The sequence below is a fragment of the Bacillus rossius genome, chromosome 2 (genome assembly GCF_032445375.1).
Source record: "Bacillus rossius redtenbacheri isolate Brsri chromosome 2, Brsri_v3, whole genome shotgun sequence".
Classification (NCBI taxonomy): domain Eukaryota; kingdom Metazoa; phylum Arthropoda; class Insecta; order Phasmatodea; family Bacillidae; genus Bacillus; species Bacillus rossius.
This window is the reverse complement of record NC_086331.1, coordinates 36,423,059-36,435,823: the sequence shown is the minus strand read 5'-3', so window position 1 is coordinate 36,435,823 and position 12,765 is coordinate 36,423,059. Positions and strand designations below refer to the sequence as shown.

General features: G+C 35.7%; 1 protein-coding gene across 2 annotated transcripts in view; it reads right to left on the bottom strand.

Moving 5' to 3' along the window:
• Nucleotides 1-12,765, bottom strand: part of LOC134529241 (leucine-rich repeats and immunoglobulin-like domains protein 3) — a 148,914-nt gene that overhangs the window by 69,276 nt on the left and 66,873 nt on the right. For both annotated transcript variants that reach the window (XM_063363132.1, XM_063363133.1), the window contains 3 exons: nucleotides 11,786-12,171; nucleotides 3,048-3,362; nucleotides 101-382 (listed from right to left, as the gene is read on the bottom strand). In XM_063363132.1, coding sequence (XP_063219202.1) covers nucleotides 101-382; nucleotides 3,048-3,362; nucleotides 11,786-12,171 — 983 coding nt within the window. The remainder of the gene's footprint in view (nucleotides 1-100; nucleotides 383-3,047; nucleotides 3,363-11,785; nucleotides 12,172-12,765) is intronic.

Below are 12,765 nucleotides of genomic sequence, written 5' to 3'. Positions count from 1 at the left end.
TAACACATGAACCTGTCGAACATTCAGCAAGGAACTGTACTAGCAAAAAAATATTACAACTTAAAACCTACAAAGACGTACTTTATGACAGTGCCATTACCTAACACTGTGACTGTAGCATTTGCGACAATTGTGCCAGCTTGATTTTTAGCCATACAGCTGTACGATCCAGAATCTGCAGCCTTGATGTTCACAATGAAGAACACGACATCTGAAGGCATTACATGCATGCGCCTTTCCCTCGCAGCTGGAAAATCTATTCCTCCATCCTTCTGCCACGCTATCTGCGGCTGAGGCTGTCCCGTTGCTGCGCATTCCAGTCTTGCTGTACTGCCAGACTTCGCAGTAACATTCACAGGAACTCTAGTAAATTTTGGGAATACTGCAACAGAGAATTTATTTATTCAGTCATTGAAAATTCTTTGTCTCAAATATAAACAGTACTGCAAAAAGATCTTCAACTTAAGGCAGTGAAATAAATTACAAGGGGAAAAAAAAAACATAACTGACAATGGCACAGACTAATATTAAACGTATACATGGAAATATATTAAGAGCAATAATAAAAAAGAATCAACAAAAAAAAATAAGCTTTGATTACTTTTTACCTAAAAGCCTAATTTTGGAATATTTTCATTGAAAATTCCAAATAATTATATCAATTGGGTAGTAATTATATCTGCTATACACCACAATTTCATTGGACCTATGCAAGTAAATTGTCAAGTTTCGTTTCAGAACCTGACCTGACAACTTTGAAAACTTTCCATTAGTTAGATTTTTAAATGCTTCAAATTGTGCATTAACTGGTAACTGCATTACCTTTCAGTTTTGCATCCATAATAGGTCACAATCTATTTGGGGAGAAAAAATTACTACCCAAATATGTAGTCACACACATTATACATAGTTACATGAACCAACACTCAAATTAAAATAGTGGGCAAACATAATCTGCCACACTCAAAGAAATATTTTTTTATACATTAAAACAACGTGGCAATGGATGTAATTTTCAATGTATTTTGGTTATTAATGTACTTTAACTGCAAACCATTTCAGTTTCTTTCTTGCATAACATCATGAATTACTCAAGTAAAATTCAATACATTTTAAAAACAAACATGGCATCCATCAGAAATTGCTACGAACAATCAAACAATGCTAGAAACAGTGGCAATGTACTTCACAACTACTAGGTGAGTATTTATTGTGCAGTACCATATCTTCCACCAAATTATAAATAAATCTGTTGGAATACCTCAAGAAGTAGGAAGTCATGTAAAATTTATTTTGTACCACTAAACAAATAGCAGTAGTAATAGAATAACTCCACAGACATGTTTAAAATACCATGTCTTGCATTACCCCTACAATTCACGTCATTTGACAAAAGATGGCTTAGTAGGATTTTAATTGTGACAAATTAATAAAATGTAAAATGTGTGTGCCACTGGTTAAAAATTAACACACATACTTATAAGTAAAACTTAAGAGCTTAAATGTAAAAATTTACAGCACTGTAGAACATGCATGTCCACCTTTAAATTAAATCATTTGTTTTAAAGATTTGTTAACTAGGTAAATTTCAAAGAAAGACAAAGTATTGTAGTCATCACCATGGAAAATCTCAGTAAGTACGTAAATTGGCAAAATCGTATGAAGGGACTAGAAATAGAAGGTTTATTAGTAAATCTGAAAACAAAAAACTAAAATTCGCAAGGTAGGAAAAATATTGCATCTGTTTAGAGATTTTATTGAAGTGTAAACTTATTTAGCCACGTTGAGCGATTTTTGGTAGGGACAAAACTTATGGGTTCGCGTCACCCACATGCTAGTGACGTATTGTGCCAGATGCGCAGCGGCCTGTGTACATGTATACACTAATATATTGTATATACTCGACTGTATCATGTGTGGGTTGGACTCTTTCTGGATGGGTTAAATCTTGTCAGTTCGCATCACCGTAGTAGCAATAAGTTAAGTTTAATTTGTGAATACTATGCATTGCCCAGTGAACACATGACCTAGGTCTGACATCACTGGTAAGTCATAGCTAGGTAATATATTTTTACATAATTTTGACATACCACCGAAATCTGTTGTGACTAAAAAATTATGTAAGGATAAATGATATCATGTTGACATCATACTGATATAATACCAAAATAAAATTTTACGCACATTTAACGTAGAAATAATGTCATATTACACACTTAAAAAAAAGTTTTAAGTTTTCACTTCTGTCGACAGTCCCCATGACTGCCTTTTCATTTTTTTCATCCTAATTGTACCAAAAAAATTTCTTTATAAAGGTTTTTCACCATTAGCTTAAGGGGTTGAAAAATAGGGGCTGAAGGACAAAAAAATTCATAACCCCCTCAATAGCCACAGTATATATCCAATAAGTGACTGTAAACCTTCTAAATATTATCAAATTGTTTTGTATATAACTTATAACTATAACTTCTTATAACTATAACTTCTTATAACTACAACCCTTGGTGCAAAAAGCTAATAAATGTGCTCAATACTTACCATATGGGAGTAAATGGGTATGTTATTTTCTTGCACCAGGCCAATTTCAAGCTCATATCCAAGTCACTTTATTGAGAATATTCTAAAAACTGTATGAAAATGCTGAATGCATTTAAAAGAAAAGTTTCAACACTCTGGCTGCATGGAATATGCGAACATATAAAAAATTCCAGAATATTCAACCTGAGTATATAAAGCTAGCTGCATTTGTACAGGCCTTTCTTCAGTATAGAAATCTACCCACCCATGTAGAATGAGCCAAAATTATTTTTAATCCAAAAATTCATGACTTTATGCATTTGCATTCAATAATCACCCACATCACTAAAACATTTTGAGTCATGCTGTATGTTTGAGTCAAACCATCATGCACTTACCACCTTGTCACATTAACCTGACACATTAGCACACATGAACACAAATTTTTTTTAAAAGATTAAAAAAACATCATAGATGAACTATTATAAAAAACTATAGTTGCAGTTAAAAACATATTTTTGTTAACTTACTGAGCACTGAAATTTTAGATTTAGCTGAATATGCACTTCCATAGTTGTTTGACACCACACACTGATATTTGCCTGAATCACTGTCTGTAATATTGACCAAAGTTAGCTGTGAGTTGTGCTCAATGGTCTTCCCATTGGAAGTGTGAGCAAACTGCACCAAATGCCCATGTTTCAAGTCCAAGTTGTCCTTCCTCCACAGAAACGACATTGGCAGATGTGACGATGAGACAGCTCTGCAGTAGAGAGTAACATTTCCACCTCGCAGGGCAACCTGGGCTTTTGGTTCTTCCAGCAACTGAGGTTGAGGAAACTCATCTAGAATATGTAAAAAATTTCAACATAAATAATTAACACACAACACTTCACAAACATGCAAAAATATAACAATAACCAAATAGAAATAAAATAAAATTGCATAATCACTACGACGATATTTGATACACCACTTTCTTATAAATTAAAATTTAATTAATTTAGTTTTCATAAATCTACACTGAATTTTCTACAACAATAAACACAAAGACAATTTCTGTCAACACAACACATATCTGTGTATGTACACACTGCATATTATTAAAAAAAAATCACAATTTTTTTAAAGTGATAAGTACATATATGTATGTGTGTGCATGCATATGCATGTGAGACATGTGTGTTGGGTGTGGGTACATGTATGTGTGTAATATGTGCATGTGTTTGTATGTGTGCATGCATGTGTGTGTGATGTGCATGTAAGTGTGTGAATGTGTACATGTGTGATGTGTGTAATGAGTGTGCTTATGTGGCATACATCTGCATGTGATGTGTGTGCATGTGATGTGTGTGCATGTGATGTGTGTGCATGTGATGTGTATGCATGTGTAAGTGTATGTGCACATGTGTTTGCATGATGCATGTATCGGTATGCACATGATGCATGATTATGCACATGATGTGCATATGCATGTGATGTGCATGAGAATGTGCATGCATACATGTGTGTGTGCATGCTGTAAAAATTGTGATTTAGCATATGCCACAAATTAGGATTTTTCAGCACAATTTTAAATTTGAATTTTGAACTATCATCTTAACAGTAATTTTACACCTTTAATTTAAACTTGTTCCGCTCACTGTACCCTCCTAATTAATCTTTGTTCTGCTGTTTCTTCGAGTCGTTCCCAGCGCAGTATCTGATATTTTGCCGACTCTTTGCGAGGCCAGCATCCAGTCTCATTTTCTTCCCGCCTTGGTGCACGCCCGGCTCCTAAAACTTTACCTGTCGTCAACCAGGAGTGCTTCTCGCTGCAGCTTCCCAGGGCAGTTCGTTTCTCAGAGCTTGCCTGAGGTGAGCACTTCCAGGCAGGCTCCCGAGTCAGTTTACCTTTCGCCCCGGCACGTCCCCAGGCTCAGTAGAACTCATTTCCCACTGCCCCTGCAAATTTCCACCTCCCCCCAATTAACTTTCCTCAAAGGTGTCCAGTGCAATGACTGGAGCTTAACCCCAGGGATTTAGACTTTGAACGTACCGCCTCTAACATCTAGTGGCGGAGTTGCCACTTACTTCCCCGGGTGTTCAAGTTCTTGCTATATGCTACTGCCCTCTAGTGACCCACCCAATAAACGTTCTCCTGTCTTCTCTTCCGAGCCATCAGAGAGCTCCACCAGTACCCTCCATAAGCCCCCTTGCTTTTGAAGTAGTCTTGTTCAAAGATGCGCGAGTCGACTCCATATCTGTTTCGGCCACTCCACAGTAGATCGCACTGCGATCGTGTGCCAACAGCAGTGTCGAGCTCTCGAAGCCTGTATTTCTCGACCATTCACTGAGACGTCTTTGGAAATTTTCGGCCCCAAAGTCAAAGTATCCCCTACTTTTTTCAAAGGCAAAGTGCCGGATTTAATTAAGCGCCACAGGTGCCATACCAGGAACTTCTTGTCACGACTTTCGACTGACTGCATCGTTCTCTGTCGTTTCTTTCTTGAGAGGTCAGCTCTCAGCGAGATTCGCCTCCACTACTTACATTAAGATATAGTCACCTTGGCAAGGGATGTTTTCCCAAATGTTGTATTAAGTTACTTTTTTGTAATCAGTCAGTGTTTCTATTGTAGAGAATTTCATATTTTGTTAAATTTTTAAATTATGAGTGCTTCCACATCCACCGCGCTAGTTTCGCTCCTGATTTCAAGGAGAAACACCCAGTTTTGGTGAGTTGACGATAACCATTCTCTTTCCTGATAATTTCCTTTTTTGTGGGCATTGTGCCTATGTAACAGCTGTCTGTGAAGCAGGTCTAATTCTTTTGGAATTGGCTTGTTCGCAGACAGGATCTGAGAACTGGAGCCGAGATTACGGCCAAATGGTCTTCCTGGCACCATAATAAATAATCACTCCCAACCCACAGGCTACAGATTTTCTACTTCCAAATTTTCCACGACACCTGAGAACCCCTTTTTGTTCCGTGACACCCACAGCGGGGCATTCCTACAAGATTTTAGGATGCCAGCAAGTCGACCAAACACGTGAAATTCAAGTTTGTATAATTTAATGCCTAAAGAAAAACCCTGCAGTTTCCAAACGGACTTACATTGCACCACGTCTTAATAAATATAATTCTGGCATTGTCAATAACAATAATTATTTATGTAACTAACAAAGAAAAGCGCCAGTGTGTAAATTGGCTATACAGTAAGTCCTCGGTTTATGTCGGGGTTACGTTCCTGAAAACCGCGACGTAAATAGAAACGACGCAAAATGAGCCATGTTTCATGCCACCGGCCGGCCGGAAGCGCTGGCATACAGACGTGACAACGGGCAATTTTATCAGCAAATGACAACCGACAGCGTGGGAAACAAGTCCAACTAGTACTTCTCAGCTTTATAGAATGGTTATTTAACCAGCTGCTTTATTACCTTTATTGATTGAAATATAAAAACAGATATATAGTCGTTTGGAAGACATCTTATGAAGAAAAAATCATAAATTGCAGTGAGCTGATACTGTAGGCCTACTACAAACGCATTTAATCATGATAAAGTTAACAACGGCACGTTTAAAACTCCGGCCAACTCAATGATATCATAGCGACTGAAGTGTACAGCTGTAGCAAACCGTATGTATTCGTTACTGAGTAACGGGTGCGGCATCTAGTAACGAGTAACGAAACGTTACACATAAATGCATTTCGTTACTCACATTTTTCGTATGTTTTACGCATGCGTGCGCTTATTCGTTTCAAAGAACGATGTTTGTTTATTAAGAAAAGTATAATTTGGAAATTCGTCGTCCAAGTTTTTTACTGTTTATTAAAGGTATTGTGTGTGTAGACAAAGTTTGAGATTGGAACAGAAACAACGTAAGAAAGTATTTTTTACAAATTATAAATATGTATGTTTTTGTTTTTTATTATCGCGTATTTTCACGTTTTTTGTTCTTATCTTAAAAGAGATATAATAAAGCTGCTCTAATGAGATTTTATTGTTTCTTGGTTAACAAAAGCTGTTAATTATCAAATACTTTTAATTATTTATATTCGATTTATTATTATTTACGCGACGTCATACTGTACGCGTACAAAATACGACTCAATTCGTTGCTGTTACATAACATAGCATGTTATGCGGTATCAGAAGTAACGAGTAACGATACAAAAGTAACGAGTACTAATTGTTATAGTAACGAATACATACGGGTACACATTTTTTAGTTACTTTCACACCTCTACTGAAGTGCCAAGGATTTGGACGAATAGGGGTAGGAGAAAATGCTGTGTCGTTGCGGGAAGTAGATAACACTTCTACGTGCGAGATACGTGGGTGGCCGAGCGGGCGGGCTGGTAGTATTGCATCACCGCGCGGAGAGCAGCGGAGAGCAGGAAGCGTCCCTCATGATGTATGATAAGATAAGGCGGTGAACGTGTAGCTTACGCTACATAGCATAAATTAACTACCGAAGGAAACAAAGAATTATAAACGAATTATATACGGTGTTTTGGTTAAAATAAAGATTTACGGTCATTGTAAACGACGTTATTGTGAATCGGCGACAACTTAAATTGAAACATGAGTACTCAAACATTAGCGACGTTAATCCGAAACGACGTAAATCGGTACGACGTAAATAGAGGACTTACTGTATATTTAACATATTATATTAAGTTTTATTTTTAACTATGGTTTAAGGCATTTGCTTGATCATGTTCGGGCCAGTCCTATCATAAACATAACTTATTATTATTATTATTATTATTATTATTATTATGTTACCCTGTTATAAAGTAAAAATTATTATCATTATTATTCAGTTAACCATATGATTTAATCATTCAATTATCCAAAATGATATTTGTTTCCTTTTGTAACAATAATTGTTACAAAAGGATTGTGAATTATTCACAATGCTGTATCATGTTCTCTTTTACCATATGAAACCAAATAAATCAAAGCACGCCTATAGACGAAACTGCATTTTTATTTATTAATTTAAAGTTAAAGATTCACAGTCTCCACTGTTTTTTCAGGGGCATTATCTTTTTCTTTGTTTGGCCTTTAGTGTTGCCTCTGAGGTTCAGTGTTTTATTAGCCTATTTTGTGACAAATCCCAGCTACTTCCAAAGTAAATGATTATTTTCTTGACTATATATTATACTCTAATGGCCATAACAAGCATTTTTATCAGATATATGCTTGTTTCTGAACAATAATGTGAGGATGACTAATGCTATATAATAAACATTAAAAATTTATTTCTGGAAACAAGTAATCAAGTTCATGCCCTCAAAAAATGCAGTAAAGAACAACACATTCAAACAAAATTCTCAAAGTTTGTAAAAAGACGGTTCTAATACAGCCACAAATTGAAGTAAAAACTTCATAAATAAGCATTGTAGTCATGTGACCTGCATTACTATATAAGCTTTGCAGAAGGGAGGAAAAAACAAACACACCAACGCAGTTGCCATTTTCCTTATGCAGCAGATCAATCCTTCTTAAAACACAAATTTTCTATTTAAAGGATTCCGTTTTTTGCACGTATATGTATGTATGTGTGTGTGTGTGTGTGTGTGTGTGTGTGTATATATATATATATATATTGACGCCGTCCGGGCCTGCGGCCCCCTTTGAGCCCGATATGACACCGCCCAACCACCATCTCTATTCAAACCTCCCGCCCGTGCGTGTGTGTGTGCGTGTGTGTCTAGCCCCACAAGAGGGCACTTAGAAGCAGTGCGGCGACCCCCTAATATGCTAAGTTTTAATGTTATTTGTAAACCTTTTGTTTTCATTCATCTTTGCCCCAGTGTTTGTGCAGTTTACTTGTGTATTCTTTAATTTAAATATGTTACTTGAAAGAACCACAGACGTTGCCCGGGCGGACCCGAATAGGCACGGACTTGGACGAGAGTAGGAATGTTTTATATAAATTATCATTAACTAAGTAAATATTAACAAACTTTAAACTGCCAGTAATTTTTATATATTTTTTAATGTTTATCTGTAATTTACTTAACTTTCGCCGGGGCACGGAATCGTAGGATGTAATAACGGTAATCGTGTTGGCGCGGAGGCGCCATGTTGGTCGAGACGAGCAGAGCTCTCAGCCCAGTCCATCTTCATCACTGACCGAGAGCAGACGCGCCAGCACCCCGGGGACCTCAACCGTTGTGAACCACTGATCAAGTAATTCTATAGCGTAATTATTCTTAAATCCTTTTTCGTTCGTTAATCCTCGGGGCAGCTCTCGGTCAGCGGGCTGTATTAATAATTGTTGGGCTCAGTCGAGTTTCTTTTGACCATCGTGTAATAAGTATACTTCATAGCATGGCCACGTGTGTGGACCATGCCTTCACTTAAGTCGATTCGTGCCTCAGGCTTTTTAACCGTGTAAAGTGTAACGTGCGTGGAGGGAAGCGTGTTAGTGAAATTAAATCTGGGTATAAATATAAACTGAGTATTTTATTTAACCACGTGGTGAGTGAGCCTACTTAGCCTAGGAGTGTGGCGTGCCCGACGCCTAGAGCGGGCCAGGTCTGGATAGGTAGGGTAGAAAGGGCTGGTAACTCGTCCCCACTTGGGCTACGTCACGCACTGAGAGAGAGACTCCGCCGGGTCCACGTGCCCTTACACGTGGTGGCGCCCATACTTAACATCTTAAAATCACCGGGAACGTGCGCACAGCCCTCAATATATATATATATATATATATATATATATATATATATATATATATATATATATATATATATATATATATATATATATATATATATATAATATGTCAAAATCTCTAAATCCAACATGAACTGGATTTAAAAAATTTTACTGATTTTACTGTATACATACACTATTTCCATTTCATTTGAATCTGTTTCATACATTTTTAAATGCACAATGCAATCAGAGATTTTGTTTCTGAGGAACTGTTGCACCCACATGATTCGGCATATTAAGTTAAATGAAGTGTATTCTGCTAAATTTAAAAAATTAAATGTTGAGCATATGACACAAAAAATGTCATTAACACACAAAAGAAAGCAGGCTTATTACATAGTATTTCTTAAACTTCTTAAGACGACAGCTAGGAAATGTAGTATTTTCAAAGTTTTTCATCATCAGAGATAAATAAAGTAGTAGTGTAAAGTTGTTATTTATAGCTGAGCATTTCAACAAGAATTTCAATTAATTGCAACAGTTAAAAGTTGATTTAAAAGAGTTTCATGGCATTGCTGGTTTTAACTGTATGTCATAAAAAAACCATGATGAAAGAATGATGAAAACACAAACATACATAAAACCAGCCAAAATCAGCCAATGTCAGAGGTTATGTTAAACACACAGTACAGAGACAATTCCGTGGAAGGAATTAGTCTGAGAAAATATTAAAGCACAGATAAACAGTGGGCTGACAACAATGTGACAGTTGTAACAAGAACAGAAAATTACAGTCAAACAACAACCTTGGACAACACAGCCACAAACAGACCAACCCAACTATGATACAAAACATATCATCTGGCCAACAGAAGGACAACACAGCGACACACCCACCAATCACCACTACCACCATCAAACATCACCACCAATAACCACCACCATAAATTACCACGACCACCATTCACCACCAACTGCTTCCAGCCTGAGGCCAGGTTTGTCACTCCACTATTCCCCATATTTTATTCTATTCCAATATACTCCTATCTCCTGCACTCTAACTAGGTATCTGCTATTTTAATTAATCATCACATTTCAGAGTTTAAAACACACATCTAAAGTCAACAGATAAATTAAAATTATGTTTCATAAATGTTAGTTACTTAAATAAAATTAATTAATACTTGACTTTTAAGAACTTTCGTAACTTTTCTACAAATTGTGACTTTTTCAGGGTTCTACTCAATATAACTATCTTCATGTGATGCTGAAATGTATGCAAGTGAAAAACCTGTGGCATACTATTTATATACGCCCTATTTTATTACAAATCAATTATAGATGATCTTTGGGATAATATAATGATTAAGCTTAAGTAAGTCTGGTTTCAAAATGTAAGCAGTGCTAATAATTCACAAAGAAGTTCCTTATTGAGTCACTTAAAAAAAAAGTGTTAGAAGCTTCTCGCTAAGTAAAAGGTATACATGTAAGCATACGGAAATTAATATCATAACTCTAGCCACTGAACATTTAGCAGTAAAAGAAATGTTAAAAACTTATCTTAATCAGAACATGAATTTAAAAATTAATCAAAACTGAGCAGTGACTGGATCATCAATGATTAATAAATAATATAACCATTAACAGAAACTAACCAAAAGAACATTGTAAACAAATAAAAATAAACCTTATTTGACAATACTTTCATAATATACATATATATAGACAAAACTGTAAGTATTATGGCATGCAGATTTGTCATGAAGGCCACACTTATGTTGGTCACATTTTAGTTTCAGCAAGTCAACTGTGCGCACAATTGTACAAAATAAAGACTCTATCAAACGTTTGTATAAGTCTTATGCTGTTTGTTGTACTAGTGGGAATATATTTGACATTAGATACCAGGACAGAAATGAACAGATGATTCACATGGAAAAGGTATTTAAGTGAACGGTGCAATGAAAAAAAATCACGGGCCTAACAGGATTGATGTGAACCAAGTGGTGATATATGGATGAGCACTTTAATTTTTGAAAAATGAAAAAGTAAATATCAGGACAGTGATGATCATTTTCATTGCCAGTGAAGGTTGGTTTGGAAAGTTCCCGGAAAGGTACGCAACGTGAGTTGAAGGTCACGCCCGGGCGGGCAAGTCAACTAGCCAATTGATGATAACTATCTCCGGTTACAGGATGTCGAATTTGTCATACAAAGTTTTCAATGGTATGCTTATGAAGATAAATGGTGTGACATATTTATCATTGAGTGTTATTCTACACATTTAAGTTACGTGAATAATATTTCCCTACACATTTTGGAACACATTAAATTAATTAGCCTTGCTATTTATGGAGACCAATGCTTCAGAATATAACAATTTTAGGAACGCTTAGTCATGCTAAGTGAGGGATTGGTGTATTCAAAAAAATATGAAAGAAAAGTCATGCAAAAAAAAGAAGAATATAAATAAAAACACAACAAAAATGTTACTCAAGCCTAATATTACCATGCACTTTATACAATTTCAGGTATAAAGCACATTGAAAATCACTATGCAGAAAAAACTATTCAGAAAATATCATCACGTGTAAAATAAGAGAGCACTCACCACATTTGAACTCTGAGAGAGGAACACCGACAGTTGGCATATTGCGGACATTTGCTGGATATGAGCAAAAGGTGTCCACACCGAACAGGGATCGTCTCTCATGCCATCGAGGAAACCACTTAAGATTACAGTCACAGAGAAGACGTGTGGAGTTTATCATCAGATATTCCAGGTGGTGCATATCTTCAAATGGGTTTTCTTGTATGGTTATAATGTCGTTACCACTCAGGTCAAGAATTCTAAGTCGTTCTAGTCCCAAAAATGCTTTCTTGTCAATAGATTTTATGTGGTTCCACGCCAAATCAAACCTGTTAAGGTGTCTCAGGCCAACGAAAGCGCCATTAAAGTCTTCAATTGTCCATGAAATTCTGTTGCTGCTCAGCTCCCTAATGGGCACATACAAAACAAATCATGTACAAACAATAATAGTATTTTTTAATCAAAGTTTCATTTTTTTTTAAATTTTAATTATATACATACTTAATCATAAAAATTTTTGGAATGTATTTGTAACTGTACTACCACAATATGAAAATACTAAAAATACTTATTTCTGAGATTAACTATTTTCAAATTTTTGGCATGAGTTTATATTACATCATTCATTGGTCTAAAAGTACATACAGAAGAATCAATTATATTTGTTCAATTTTTATGTAAAAATTAACTCATAAAAAAGGATTCAGAACATTTTTTTTTATAACTTTTGCAATCTCAACACAGTAATTTTACAATAAATTAACATTTCTTTAATGATCACTTATTATTGCAGGGAGTAATTAGTTGATGTTGATTTTAATTTTTACAATAGGCATTGAATTTTATTTAAAACATGTTTCCTCACTGCTGCTAGTAATTAGAGTAATATAGCAGGTATAGATTCCTGCACAGTCTGTACTCTATATTTCCTAGCAGTGCATCTTTTTAAAATTTCAGTCACTCTTCAGACAACACAAGCTTCAAGAGTTTTGAAACTCTGA